This window comes from Myxine glutinosa, chromosome 3 (assembly GCF_964187855.1).
Source record: "Myxine glutinosa chromosome 3, kmMyxGlut1.1, whole genome shotgun sequence".
In the NCBI taxonomy this organism is placed as follows: Eukaryota; Metazoa; Chordata; class Myxini; order Myxiniformes; family Myxinidae; genus Myxine; species Myxine glutinosa.
Window position 1 is genome coordinate 184,376,134 of NC_136263.1, and position 14,738 is coordinate 184,390,871.

The 14,738-nt window shown below is 44.9% G+C and overlaps 1 protein-coding gene across 3 annotated transcripts in view; it reads left to right on the forward strand.

The window, feature by feature from the left end:
- The window catches only part of NNT (nicotinamide nucleotide transhydrogenase), a 69,822-nt gene extending 55,354 nt beyond the window's left edge, over positions 1-14,468 (forward strand). For all 3 annotated transcript variants that reach the window (XM_078774809.1, XM_068102039.2, XM_068102040.2), the window contains 7 exons: positions 2,005-2,165; positions 3,396-3,575; positions 3,771-3,930; positions 5,287-5,368; positions 10,376-10,494; positions 12,813-12,928; positions 13,188-14,468. In XM_078774809.1, coding sequence (XP_078630935.1) covers positions 2,005-2,165; positions 3,396-3,575; positions 3,771-3,930; positions 5,287-5,368; positions 10,376-10,494; positions 12,813-12,928; positions 13,188-13,340 — 971 coding nt within the window. In that variant the 3' untranslated portion in view covers positions 13,341-14,468. The remainder of the gene's footprint in view (positions 1-2,004; positions 2,166-3,395; positions 3,576-3,770; positions 3,931-5,286; positions 5,369-10,375; positions 10,495-12,812; positions 12,929-13,187) is intronic.
- Positions 14,469-14,738: the final 270 nt, after the last annotated feature.

A 14,738-nucleotide genomic window follows, 5' to 3' on the forward strand; every position in this document is an offset into this window, starting at 1 on the left:
TCATCAGGTCGTACGTGGGCATGACGTCCTCATTTTCAACTAGAACGGCACTCAGTACAGAACACATACCTCTGAAGGGCAGGCTGAACAGTTTGTTTTGTATCCCACTGATAGGCCGGATCTTGATTCGGACCTGAATCAAAATCTAATCGGCTTGTTCTTGTCATCTAACTAACCCATCCACCAAGTTTAGTCATAACTTGTCCATAACTTTTTAAAATATCATGTTATACAGGGTGGGCCAAAAGTCACTGAAAGTTTTCTTTTTTTATAACTTTTTTTTTTCTTTTAATAAAAAATTAATGAAATAAATTGCAAATGGTAGTTTAATTCATGGAATTTGTTTTTTTAGATTAATTGTGAAAAATAATGTCCTGCAAATGGCCCCTATTGGCCTTTTCGCAAAGTCTTGCTCTTTCCAAAACGTGATCCATTACAGAGGATAAAACTTCTTGATCAATCGCTGCAATTTCCTTGGAAAAATCAGTATTGTCCCTTATAAGTTGCTGCAATTTGTTTGCAAATGTTAGTCGATTTGCTGGATCTTGAGGTGACATTTTGTGCACCATTTGAATCTTGTAAGGAAACGGCAACAAATCTTTCTTCATTTTCCTTCGCAATGATGATCTTGCCATTCCGAGCTGAGTTGCACGTTTACGAGTTGATGTTTCTGGGTTTTCCCTGAACACTCTCCCTAACACGGTCAATGTTTTCTGGAATACGACTTGTTTTTGGTCTTCCACTGCGGGCTGAGTCATGAATAGACCCCTTTGACTAAAAACAAGCAATCGAGTTCCGATTTTGTGTTTTCTGATGGTTGTTCTCGAACATTAAAATGATTGCGAAATTTCCTTAGAGTTTGAATTATTGATTTCCCACTGGAGTAATAAAATTCAACTATTTTCATGCTCTGGTCATTGGTAAATTTGTTCATAATGTATTTCCTGGTCTTCTTTATCTGTAAAAAAAAATGAAACATTCAGTGACTTTTGGCCCACCCTGTATATCGCTTTTCACCCGATCTGTCAATGGTGAAGAATCACTTAAAAATTAAATAATCCTCGTATCCGAATCCATATTCAGATCCTCACCAAAATTGAACCAATTCTTCCTTGTCACATACCCAACCTCCACCAAGTTTCGTTCAAATCAGTCCATAACTTTTTGAGATATCCTGCTATATGTTGGTTTTGGCCCTATCTCTCAATATTGAAGGATCACTTAAAATATTATACTAGCTGGATCTGGATCTTCACCAAAATCTAATCATTTCGTCCTTGTCACATACACTACCTCTCTGCCAAATTTCGTCCGAATCCGTCCACAACGTTATGAGATATCTTGTTCACAGACAGACAGGGGTGAAAACATAACCTCCATCCACCTTCAACGGTGGAGGTAATGATTGCCCTTGGTTCGTGTTTCCGTGTGTGTTCCCTGTGTGGGTGTGGGTGTGCACACGCCCTTGCTTGCACATGTGTGTTGCTCATGTTCCCACCCCTCCCCCCCCCCCCCTCCTCCCCTGTGTATATTATTGTCGATGGTGCCTGACATGATTATCTGAGATTCTGAGCTATACATATAATAGGCTCATGCTGTACAGTTGTCTGCTTTTCCCACCCTGAAACAGAAACACTCCTCGGAAAAAAAAAAAAAATTAAGTAAAAGTCGCTTCAAATTAATCCAAACCTATGGAAAAATCATATATTGTTGAATTAGATGGAAAATTGAACCTGGGCGGTGTATAGGCAATAGATCAGTGTCTCGATCGCTCCCTAATTTTTATTTTTATTTATACTTTGCTGTTAAGAAATATATAATATCCCATTTTAAGTGCAATAGTAAAGGGCTTCCATGGTATTTTACCACAGGCTTTTGCTTGTAGAATTTACCATTTGGAGTTTGTAGATTTCAGAGCAACGGTGTCTTTGGATCATGCATAAACGGTAGACTCAAAGGGAGGCTTCTGTCCATCTTTATTTCCTCCCTTGCCTTTCCCTCTAGGCATGCTGAACTCTGCCCCCTTGATTTTCCCGGGCAGACACTTGTTGAATGCAGCACTTCTCGCAGCAAGTGCAGGAGCAGTTGTGCCGTACATGCTTGATCCCTCATTTGGTACCGGGCTAGCATGTCTGGGTACTGTGTCCAGCCTCTCCACCATTATGGTAGAGTCTATACAAACTCAGAACTGTTACTAACAATCGTAAAACTTGTTTAACAGGTTTCTCGATAACCTTAATGATTGTGATATAATCATTATATAATTCACATTAAGATTTTATTTTCAAAACTCTTATTCCTTCAAAACCCATTTTCAAAAACTTGACCGAAAATGGAGTCTTTCTTGAGCTTGTCAAACCATTTATAATTTGGCTCAATGTTGACCCTAAACACAAGTGCACGTTTAATCATATTGCTACATGCTTTTTTCAATTCTAAACGCATGGAAGAGAGCACTCGGTGGCATTTCGATGAATGCAGTTGATATACGTTATTGGGAATGAATGTGCATTAATAACAGCCCATGGATCCGTTGAAAGCACTAGGAAGCTGCACAGGGAGTTCCAAGTGCAAATAAAACCAAAAGTTTGGATTTACATCGTTAAAGGGTGACACTTCCACATTGAGGGTTTGTAAATGTTTTCTTATTTCCCAAAAGCAATGGAGTGTTGTACTCGTACAAATACTCTTCACAGACTTTTTCAATTCAAATGACAGCATCTCACATCTTCACTCTTTCGTTTTGGGGTTTGAAGCGAATGGCCCTCAAATGGTCTCTGTCAGAAGTAATGCATCGATTAGCTTCAGCGGTTTCAGATATGCAATTTTTAATACCTTCCTTGAAACCATGTGGCTGCCACAACACGTGACTGATGACATCATCGTTATTAACATGAATGCACCAAGGGTAGTGGATCATATTTGTAAAATATCCCATGGGTAGATTAAGTGTATTTGGAAATATATATATATATTTTTAATATGATCAATTAGATATGGGGATTATTAGTTGAGAATTTCAAATTAGCGGTCACACGGTCTTGGAATCACATTGGATTTGAAACGCCTTGTCCGATCAATGTGAAACTTTAACGATGTGATTGGCTACATTCTGAATTCAATTTAACAAAGTTGACGTCATGGGTCAGGTGTCTAATCAAAGCGAGGGGGTTTTTACCTGGCCATAACAGCTCACAGTTATAAAGCATGCTTCTACTGTTATTTGATATTGGTTGGATGTTTCACTTTTGATCAGCTTCTTTGTGATGACAAAGCAGTGTTACCGTTTTGTTAATCATCATGCCGCACTGGTATTAAAATAACAAATTGATCCTCATTTCCTGTGTCTGTTTCATGTGCTTACTTTACACCCAACTTACCTGTCGTGGTACCAGGGAGTTACGTTGACGGCTGCCATTGGTGGAGCTGACATGCCCGTGGTAATAACAGTGCTGAACTCTTACTCGGGATGGGCACTTTGTGCTGAGGGTTTTCTTCTGAACAACAACCTGCTGACTATTGTAGGCGCTCTCATCGGTTCTTCTGGAGCCATTCTCTCCTACATCATGTGCATTGTGAGTCATTGGCCTGTGGAGTTTGGGAGTGGGTTGAAGAGGCTGAGTGGGTGAGGCGGAGAGTGAGTTGAGTTGTGAAAACGTCGTGCTGTATGTCTGACAGGTTTGTTAAACTTTTTGGAATGTACTAGAAGCTTTGGAAACTCTTTTAATGGTTTTGTAATTCTTCAAACAAGCCCTCATCTCTCCTGCAAGGCCATGAATCGATCTCTGGCAAATGTGATTCTGGGTGGTTACGGAACAACATCGACAGCTGGAGGAAAACCAATGGAGATAACAGGCACACACACGGAGGTGAACGTTGACCAGACTGTGGAGATGATTCGAGAAGCAAACAATATAATAATCACACCAGGTATGGAAGCATCGACGTGACTCCTTCAGACCAAAGTCGATATTCCTCGTTATCACCACTATTGACTTTTTGATGGTTACCTCAAAAGCTCTGTCTCCTCACTTGCACAATTAACATTGTACTATTGATAACCTTTGTTATTCATGTCGTATTATTTTACAGAATCTCCATCTTCTTCAATTTACTTGTGAAGCGCTATGATGCTCCCTTGTTGGTGTTTGGGATTGGCAATTTTTTTATTTATTGTTATCTACATCTGTGAAATCGGGCAAAAAAGTTGCCATTTACAACTCTGCTGAACGAAATTCCATCCTGGATCGAAGTTGTGCCACCAGGTTTCATCCCCAGCGATGATCATCTTCACGACAAAAATGGCCAAGATGCTGTTGACACAGAACAAGTCTGTTTATTTCTGCTCCAATGTGAGGACCTGTGACGGTCATTTTTCAAATTGCCTTTCTTTTCTCCGATCCACAGTTGTAATGAGATGGAATATTGACTCAGGTATTCCAAACTCTTTTGCAAAGTCTTGAGTTGAGATACGCCAATCACAAAACGAGTGATTGTAAATAATAGCGGCACCGCAGTTGAAGCTCGTTTTGAACGTGGTCTGCCTTGCACATCCGGGGTTTTTTTTCCCCCCACGGAATGGGCAGTACCCGTCGCTGGGCAGTTCTCGAGTGAGGACAAATGTTTGCAAAAACATTATTGGTGGACTTAATTTACATTGTCCTTCCACATAATGATTCATTTGGTAAGAGCTCGGATGTCTTTTTGACTGAAGCCTTCTTCCATGGCAACATCCTCGGTCCTAGATGCCATTTTTTACTCTTCCTGAAACAAAAGTGGTGCGAAAATATTTTATACACATCAATACACATCCGGCCTCTCTCTCTACATCTCTGTGGGGAAAAATGGCCTCTAAAGGTGGTTCAATACACATCATCAGTAAAAGAGATAGAGGGAGAGGTAGAGAGTAGAGGTACAACAGTAGAGAACAGGGACATTGGGAGATTTTTGGAAGAGAGGGCTGGGGTGGGGTGGATGGGATAAACAAGATGGACACTACAAGGGCTTTCAAGAAAGAAAACTGGATTGGAAGGAGGTGGATTTGGGGTGTATTGACTGAGGCAGAAAAGATCAAGGGTTTGGATGGGGGAAGATAAGAGATGGTGGTGAACAGCTGTTTTTAAGACCTGTAGGGAGGAGTGGGATTGAAGAGATTGTGGGAGTTTGTTCCAGAGCCAGGAAAAAAAGAGGAAAACGAATTCCAAATAAAAGTTAAAATGAATACATGAAATGGAGATGTCTCTGTGCTACAAATTATATTTTAACTCGTTGTGTTTACCATGACAGGCTACGGGTTGTGTGCTGCAAAGGCACAGTATCCAATTGCTGATATTGTCAAGATGCTCAAGGACAGTGGGAAAAACGTCAGGTAACATTTCCGTCATTTTCTTTCCTGCAGCAATTTCCACAAGCCCCTTAACAAGATGTTTGTTCTGGTTAAAGCGTGTGCGACTCATGTTCAATTCAATTATTTGTTTGTTTAATTGCACTTAAAAGACCCACGAGAGGACTTATTAAATACAGTGGAACCTTGACTTACGAGTGCCCCAACTTACGAGTTTTTCGAGATACGAGCCGTCGCTCCGGCAGTTTATTGCTTTGAGATGCGAGCCGAGATCCGAATTACGAGCTTTCGCCACCCGGTCACGTGGTTATCTTGCCGTTCAAGTACGTATCTCTGTCGTATAGCGCTGCATTTTTTTTTTCGCATTTTGGTTATTTCGAGTTCACGCCGCCAGGTGGGTTCTGGTCACGTGGTTATCTTGCCGTTCAAGTACAGTACGTATCTCTGTCGTATAGCGATGCATTTTAGTTTTCGCATTTTGGTTATTTCGGAAAATTTCATGTTCATGTCGAACATTTCATGTTCATGTTCATGTTTTCATGTTCATGCCATGCCAGGCCACAACTTGTTCAGAGTGCCGGCGATAACTCGCCTTCTCTTTGTGGAAAACACGGTGAGATCCTTAACATCCAACAACTAATGGGACGCAAACGGGGCGCCCAGTTTAGCGGTACACACATTGATGAATCACCCTGCCTGTGATTCACCCATGACAGGTTATAGCTGGGTCGGGATTCAAACCCAGGCTGGACAGTTTAGACTTTAGAGTCAAGTGTGCGTACCTCCAGTCCAGGCCATCCTGCCAACTTGTATGCTGCATACAGGTGAAATATAAAGCGCGAGATATTTTTATATATACTGCATATTTAAAAAAAAATTGGTGTGGTTTTTGGCGGGCTGGAACGGATTAATAGCATTTCAATGCATTTCAATGGGGAAATTTAATTTGAGATACGAGCAATTTGACTTACGAGCTCGGTCACGGAACGAATTAAACTCGTAAGTCAAGGTTCCACTGTATAATAAAAACACATATTTATACTTGGCCCCATTTGTGTTGACCACACCAAACAAGCCAAAGTAACTAAACCAGGCTGTAAGAATCCTTTGAGACATTTGACCATTCAAACGAGGTTGTTCAAAGATTGCACATTTCTTGCTGAGTGAATGGCGGATGCTGTAACTTCATAGACTTTATACTGGTGCACCACTTCCTAATTAGGTGGCAACAAATCGTACGCAGTTCAAACTTCTAACACTTGGCTGTGCTCTTGTGCAGATGCGTCGTTGAACACGTTGGTACTGTAAGCAGCCTTCATGCCTTGTTGGTTTTAAATTTTGTTCATCTTATTAATTTACTAGCAGAAGTACCCGGCATTGCTGGGCGGGGGAGGGGAGGGGGAAGGGGAGGGGAGGGGAGGAGGGGAGAAGAGAAGGGAGGGGAGAAGAGGAGGGAGGGGAGAAGAGGAGGGAGGGGAGAAGAGGAGGGAGGGGAGAAGAGGAGGGAGGGGAGAAGAGGGAGGGAGGGGAGAAGAGGGGGGGAGGAGAGAAGAGGGAGGAGGGGAGGAGAAGGGAAGGGAGGGGGAAGGGGAGGAGGGAGGGGAGAAGAGGGGGGGAGGAGAGAAGAGGGAGGAGGGGAGGAGAAGGGAAGGGAGGGGGAAGGGGAGGAGAGAATAGGGGGGAGGAGAGAAGAGGGGGAGGGGGAGGGGAGGAGAGGGGGGAGGGTGATGGGCGTGGGGGGAGGGTGGAGGGGCGGGGGATGGAGGAGGGGGAGGGGGATGGGAGGGGAGGGGAGGGGGGAGAAGAGGAGGGGGAGGAGAGAAGACGGGGAGGGGGGAGGAGAGAAGGCGGGGAGGGGGGAGGGGAGGAGAAGGGGGGAAGGGGAGGGGGAGGAGGGGTAGGGGGAGGGAGGGGGGAGGGGGAGGGGGGAGGGGGAGGGGGGAGGGAGGGGGGAGGGGGAGGGGAGGGGGAGGGTAGGGGGAAGAGGGGGGAGGGGAGAAGAGGGGGGGGGGAGTACCCGGCATTCCGTGTATAAACGTGAGGGAGAAGAGGGGGAGGGGAGGAGAGGGGGGTGGGGAGAAGAGGGGGGGGGGAGTACCCGGCATTCCGTGTATAAACGTGAGGGAGAAGAGGGGGAGGGGAGGAGAGGGGGGAGGAGGATGGGGGAAGGGGAGGGAGGCGGAAGGGGAGGGAGGGGAGAATAGGGGGGAGGAGAGAAGAGGGGGAGGGGGGAGGAGAGAAGAGGGGGAGGGGGGGAGGAGAGAAGAGGTGGAGGGGGGAGGGGAGGAGAGGGGGGAGGGTGATGGGCGTGGGGGGAGGGTGGAGGGGCGGGGGATGGGGGAGGGGGGAAGGGGAGGGGAGGGGGAGGGGGGAAGGGGAGGGGAGGGGGATGGGAGGGGGGAGAAGAGGAGGGAGGGGAGGGGAGGGGGGAGAAGAGGAGGGAGGGGAGAAGAGGGGGGAGGAGAGAAGATGGGGAGGGGGGAGGAGAGAAGATGGGGAGGGGGGAGGAGAGAAGACGGGGAGGGGGAGGAGAGAAGACGGGGAGGGGGGAGGAGAGAAGACGGGGAGGGGGGAGGAGAGAAGACGGGGAGGGGGGAGGAGAGAAGGCGGGGAGGGGGGAGGGGAGGAGAAGGGGGGAAGGGGAGGGGGAGGAGGGGTAGGGGGAGGGGGGAAGGTGAGGGGAGGGGGAGGGTAGGGGAAGAGGGGGGAGGGGAGAAGAGGGGGGGGAAGTACCCGGCATTCCGTGTATAAACGTGAGGGAGAAGAGGGGAGGGGAGGAGAGGGGGGAGGAGGATGGGGGAAGGGGAGGGAGGCGGAAGGGGAGGGAGGGGAGAATAGGGGGGAGGAGAGAAGAGGGGGAGGGGAGGAGGGGGAGGAGAGGGGAGGAGGGGAGGGGGAAGGGGAGGGGGAGTGGGGGGAGGGGAGGAAGGGGAGGGGGAGGGGAGGGGGGGAGAAGGGGAGGAGAGAAGACGGGGAGGGGGGAGGAGAGAAGACGGGGAGGGGGGAGGAGAGAAGACGGGGAGGGGAGGAGGGGAGGGAGGAAGGTGAGGGGAGGGGGTGGGGGATGGGGAAGAGGGGGGAGGGGAGGAGAGGGAGGAGGGGAGAAGAGGGGGTGGAAGTACCCGGCATTCCGTGTATAAACGTGAGGGGGGATGGGGAGGGGGAGGAGGATGGGGGAGGGCGCGTGAATCGTTGAATCGGCGCGCTGCTCTGCCACCAATTCAGATTCCGTGTATAATATTCCTCGCTGAAAAAAAATATGGATCTAAAGATGAAAGAAAAAAAAACCTATGTGGTGTGAATGGCAATGTTCCTCGCTGAAATGTGAAAAAACGCAATCGCGTGGCAAGGAACATCACGTGATCGCTCTGAGCGATCGATTCCAACTCTGCGTCGTGTCGTGGGCGTGGCCAACGTGGCCTCATGGTCCCAGGTGATTGGCTAACTCGAGCTCGAGAGAGCCATAATGCACTACGTTATGGCAAAAAATATGGATCTAAAGATGAAAGGAAAAAAAACCTATGTGGTGTGAATGGCAATGTTCCTCACTGAAATGTGAAAAAACGCAATCGGTTTTCGCTCTGAAATACGTGCGAACGCGTAACTGCGTTAATGGCAGCAAGGAACATCACGTGATCGCTCTAAGCGAATCAGCGCGCTGCTCTGCCATTTCGGTCATAATATGCCTCGCTGAAATGCGCTGAGGTAAAAATATGGTTTAAAAATATTATGGAATAAATTTTTAGGTCGACCATGTTCTTCCCAGGCTCAATGGCCATGTTTGTGCCAAATATCAAGTATGTGAGCCTCTCCGTTTAGGAGTCTACCGGTAACATTACACACACACACACACACACACAAACTGTGTTTTATATATATAGATTACAATGCTCTGGTAATGCTCTAGAAATGTTTATATGAAGGGGTGCCAATTTGATTCATACAGCTGCATGAAAAAGTAAATATATTTTAACCGACATATTATGTAGGGTGCCCCTTTATATGAACTTTTCTAGAGCATTACTTGGTTCCTCCGAAGAACACAAAGGTAGTCCAGCATCCACACGATATATTTTTAAATGTCCCTTCTTCTCTATTGTTTGGCATTTTCTACAAGCTATGGAAGTCCCTTCTTTTCTATACTTTGCAACATGGCACATACCCTTATATAAAGAGGCCTTTTCTATGGACCTGGCCTTTTCCCCAAGTATACTTGAACACTGTAGAACACAAATCGCCTTTCTATTGCTTCCAAAAACCTCGAGTTTCGCAGTGCTTGGACATGTTAAATAAAGTGGTGTGTAAGACTGCATCAACAGCACTAAACTTCTGGATTTTTTTAAATACTACCTTTAAAATCATTATTTTATTTTATTTGAATGATGAACCTGAACCGGTACACCGTATCCCTGCGTGTCTTAAGAGGCGACAAAGGGTTGGCGTCAGGAAGGGCATCCGGCCATAAAAACATTGCCTCAAACAGGGAACCATGGCAATTTGGAGAAAATTGTCATGGGGACCGCAAGGCTAACCCCCACTCTTGCAGGGAGAATGGCCTTAAAATGCCTGTTGTTGTTGTTGTTGAATGATGAACCTGAACACTGCATGGGATAAGGTATTGTATGAACTTATTTTAAATCTCCCCCAAATATCCAATCCAGCACTTTTGCTGATGTTTCTCCAGTTCTTTCATCGTTCTCACGTTTCTTTATTTATCGATACCTTTATATACCAAACACGATACCAAACACGATACCTTTATATCAGAAATCTAAACGTGCCAAAGGAGTATAACAATTTGGTGTGAAATGCCTCCACGGCCAACTTCCAACACATCTTTCTCTCTATGCTCCATCTCTGCTGTTCACGTTCAGGATGCAGAGCTTTCAGAGCTTTCTTCGGGGACCTAGAATGTACAAAAATAAATTGCTTTGCCGTTTGGAATGGTGCTGTACGTCTCACCTACTATAGTGTTTCTCTTTTACCATGCTACCATGAGTTAACCACTTGGTTGATCCTCTTCGGTGACAGGTTTGGAATCCACCCGGTGGCTGGTCGCATGCCCGGTCAGTTGAATGTACTGCTGGCGGAGGCTGGGGTTCCGTATGACATCGTGCTGGAAATGGATGAGTTGAATGCTGACTTCCCAGGTAACCAATCAATTGCACTGACCAAGTGATTTGTATTTGGTTTTTTAAATAAAAATGGGTTCATACTGCATCGACGCAAACAAAAAACTCTGATTAGCAAGTCTTCACTAAGTATGAGACGTTGTTAGATTATATTTCAAAATTAAGAGCTCGCTCTCAAAATGGGCATTTGAGAGAATAAATATTTTTGAGTGGGACCGTTTGATCAGTCCCATAAGAAGATAAGGGAACACACTTGGCTCAATTGAGCTGAGCAGCCATACTTTTCTGTGTTTGAGGACTTCCCTGAACATGGTCAGAGAGGTGGAAAAACATCAAAAGCTATCGGCAAGGATGCCCTCCAAGAACCTGACAGGATCAGAAGACATAAAGTTCGAACTTTCAGGGAAGTTGAACATTCTTTGGTTTAAAAGGGAGTTTAAAATAGTTTTTGAACAACATTTGGTTTTGTTCAACATTTGGTTTCCGGCCATAAAAACATTGCCTCAAACAGGGAACCATGATTGTCATGGGGCCCGCAAAGCTAACCTCCGCTCTAGCGGGGAAAATGGCCTTAAAACGATCATTCATTCATTCATTCATTCATTCATTTGGTCAGTAAATAGACCAACTGGACAAGGCACCTATCTCTCAGGAGGCTTTTGGTGTGAGGCTATGGTTGGTGGTTGATGATCGAACCTGCAGCCTGCCGGCATCATGGACATTGAAGTATCTGTCAAAGCTGATGTGTCGAGGACGTGCGAGTCTCGATATGTGAAGATAACACAGGGGAGATGTATTGTTTTTTCTGGTGTTTCTGCTTTCTTTCTTTTTATTAATTCCAACAGTCACATGCCTTTCTTTCATTTCTGAACTAACCCTCTCCAAATCTTTACGCGGAGTCTCAATTTGCATGAAGGGATTGGCAAGGAGTCGAGCATGACTTTATTGAATGTCATTTTAGGAATTATGTTGGTCAACTATTTTTGATGTTGGTCATTTTCACAGTAATGTACATATGGTTGGTTCTAATACAAGATATGGTGTTACTCATCTTTTAATTTTGCTTTTTTCAATGCTAATTATGTACATGTTGCGAAATAAGTTGGTTTTCACCCCTCAGCCCAAATTGGGCTAAGGGGTATTGTCGTCCGGGCGTCCGTCAACTTTGTTTCGGTCAATTTCAAGGAGAACGGCTTGTCCGATTAAATCCATTTTTGCAGTGTGTGTTGGGGTTGAGTAGAGGAAGGTTCCTTTCGAAAATGGGCGCGCTGCGATTTTCAATATGGCCGCCACGGTAGCCATCTTGAAATTGGTTTCCGTCAATTTCGAGCAGAACGGCTTGTCCAATTAAATCCATTTTTTCAGTGTGTTGGGGTTGAGTCGATGAAGGTTCATGGGCGCGCTGCGATTTTCAATATGGCCGCCACGGTAGCCATCTTGAAATTGGTTTCCGTCAATTTCGAGCAGAATGGCTTGTCCAATTAAATCCATTTTTGTAGTGTGTGTTGGGGTTGAGTAGAGGAAGGTTCCTTTCGAAAATGGGTGCGCTGCGATTTTCAATATGGCCACCACGGCAGCCATCTTGAAATTGGTTTCCACCATGCATGGGCTGAGGGGTTACGCCCACTTTGCGGTGCTATTTATTAATCTTGGAAATATTTTCGAATGTATGTGTTTTTCATGCGTTTGTACGTTATTATTTCACACCTGAAACATAGCATTTAGAGGCCCCCGTTTTGGGTGTAGCTACATCAGAATCTGGACAAGGCTTTAAGCTACCGCACGTTGGCCTTGACGCCGTTTTGAGGCCACCAAAGGCCGCTAGAAAGTGTGTATTGGGATGTGGGATCAGACAGTGCTGCCACCAGCCTGCAGGTAAATGGTAACCACCTTGACGTCAATAACTCCACAGTTTTTCAACGTCCTACACGTCCCGAAACCACCACCGGGAAAAGCTCTCAGCCGGGCAGCGCCGAGTAGCCCCTGATAGTGGTTTATTAACTGGAAACGACTCCTGTTTCCCCTTTTTCTCCATAAAACCAAGGTGAAAGGATCATTGTAAAACGTGTTTATAAGTGAGACTGGTTTATATTGTAAAATAAATTCAGATCATTATGAAGTTGAGAAAAGGGTGTAGTTCCCCATGTGCTTATCATGTAACCAAGGCTGTTTGTTCATGCCTGGCATGTTCCTTGCATCAATTGTTACCCGTTTTCAGACTAATATTGGATAACTATTCAAAATGACCAAGTCAAATGTAGATTTAATGCCATTTTTTCACCGGTGAAACACAAGGTTAGAAATGTGGAAAACGAGCATGGTGCTGGTGTTCACAGAAACGGATCTTGTGTTGGTGATTGGAGCTAATGATACTGTGAACTCGGCCGCACAAGAAGATCCCAACTCTATTATCGCAGGAATGCCTGTCTTGGAGGTCTGGAAGTCGAATCAGGTACAACTGGATAAGGCTGCTCAATTATGTAATTGCTGGTAACTTGACGTCACATGCTGTGACTTCTTAAACTTGTTTGGGTTGTTGTGTATAAGTAGTCATGGTCAACCAAAAATGCTGCTATGAGGTTCTTCAACAATTGTGGTACAAATGTTACTGCTTTTGTGGCTTCAGCGGATAATACATTCAACGTGTCTTAGATTCTACTTCCTCAAAATCCATCATCCCTAACACTCCGCTGCATGTGTGCTCCTGATAGGTCATCGTCATGAAGCGCTCGCTTGGTGTGGGGTACGCAGCCGTCGATAACCCCATATTTTACAAGCCTAATACAGCCATGTTACTCGGGGATGCCAAGAAGACATGCGATGCCCTCCAAGCTCGTATTCGGGAAACTTTGATATCTCCTTGATACCCCCTGGTCGATGTCACTCTTACTACTTTCATTCTTTCCCTTTTTCTTTCTTTCTAAATTTGACTTGGGGGTTTTCCCCCTTTTCACCCTTTAATTAACGGCCTCACATCTGTAAAAATGCCTGTCCATCGTGTTTTCCCTCAGTTTTAAACAACCTTGAGATGTGTTGTGTTCCACATTATCGTGTCATATCTGCAATTTCTGCTTTGCGGATTTTATGCCATTGCTATTATTTATAAGTTAGATCAACATTATCAAAATGGAATCTGACTTTGTTTTGATGATATGAGAGGAAAATAAAGTTGGGCAAAGTTTCTGAAGTCAAATACTTCTCCGAACTCATCAATATGTCAATTTGCATCATGATATTTTATAAAATCTTAACTTTTGTAAAGTGATTGAGGATACGTTTGGCTCGTCAAGTTTGGAAAAGTGCCAGATTAAGATGACTCCAGATGTTTCAAACATAGGTTACATTTTCACTTGAATCCAGGCCTTTCTTTATTGGTGAGAAGCGTGAATTTACCTTTAACTTCAGCCAATCACGGTTGACATTGGACTAATGTTTCTTCGATAAAGATGCAATGCTTGTTCCCACGCTTCAGTCATGCGACGTGTGTTGCTGGCACAAAAACATTGCGCGCCAGTGGCTTATGCCATTAATATGACATGTGATGCATGTCTTTCATCGTCTTGTGCAATTTTACCATTTTACCCTCTTTTTGGGGAAGGTTGGGGTGGGGGAGGGGCAAAACTGAGTCTGATCTGAGAACTCCCTACCTCCAAAACAGATATATGATATGGAATGACTGTACAATTTACGACAAGCCACAACACCAAAAATATTCGTCGCAATCCGTGCATTCTCCCGTACACGCAGCAAATGTGTGCCCAAAAAAACACTACGTTCTCAAAATGCTGTTGTCTCACAGATTATTACATGGTGCTTGCTGGATTTTAACAGCAGAATTAGTCTCTATGGTATTATTCCGTTCGGGGGAGTGGAAGTTTCTGAATCTTTCATTTTTTTTTGTGAACATGAACAACATCGAATACTTCCTGTCTGTGATTCTGCCCCGGGACTACAACTGTTGTGCTCAAAATAAATGACAATTCTCACTTGAACATGAATCTTCAATTTTATTTTTCCTTGTTTTGTGATTTGATTGCTGGTAATTTGAATCATTACAGATTGTTGGTTGAGAGGAAAAAAAATTTAAAAAACGATTTTTGCCTGCAACATGTCGGAGGTCGACAAGTGCTTTGTGTTGCTGTTGTTGTTGCTGTTGCTGTTGCTGTTGTGGTGGTTCTTATTGGGGTCAATTTTTGAAATGTGCACCCATTCGTCAGACACCTGCCAGACCACACCCACATCTGCCGCTTTACTCCACCCAC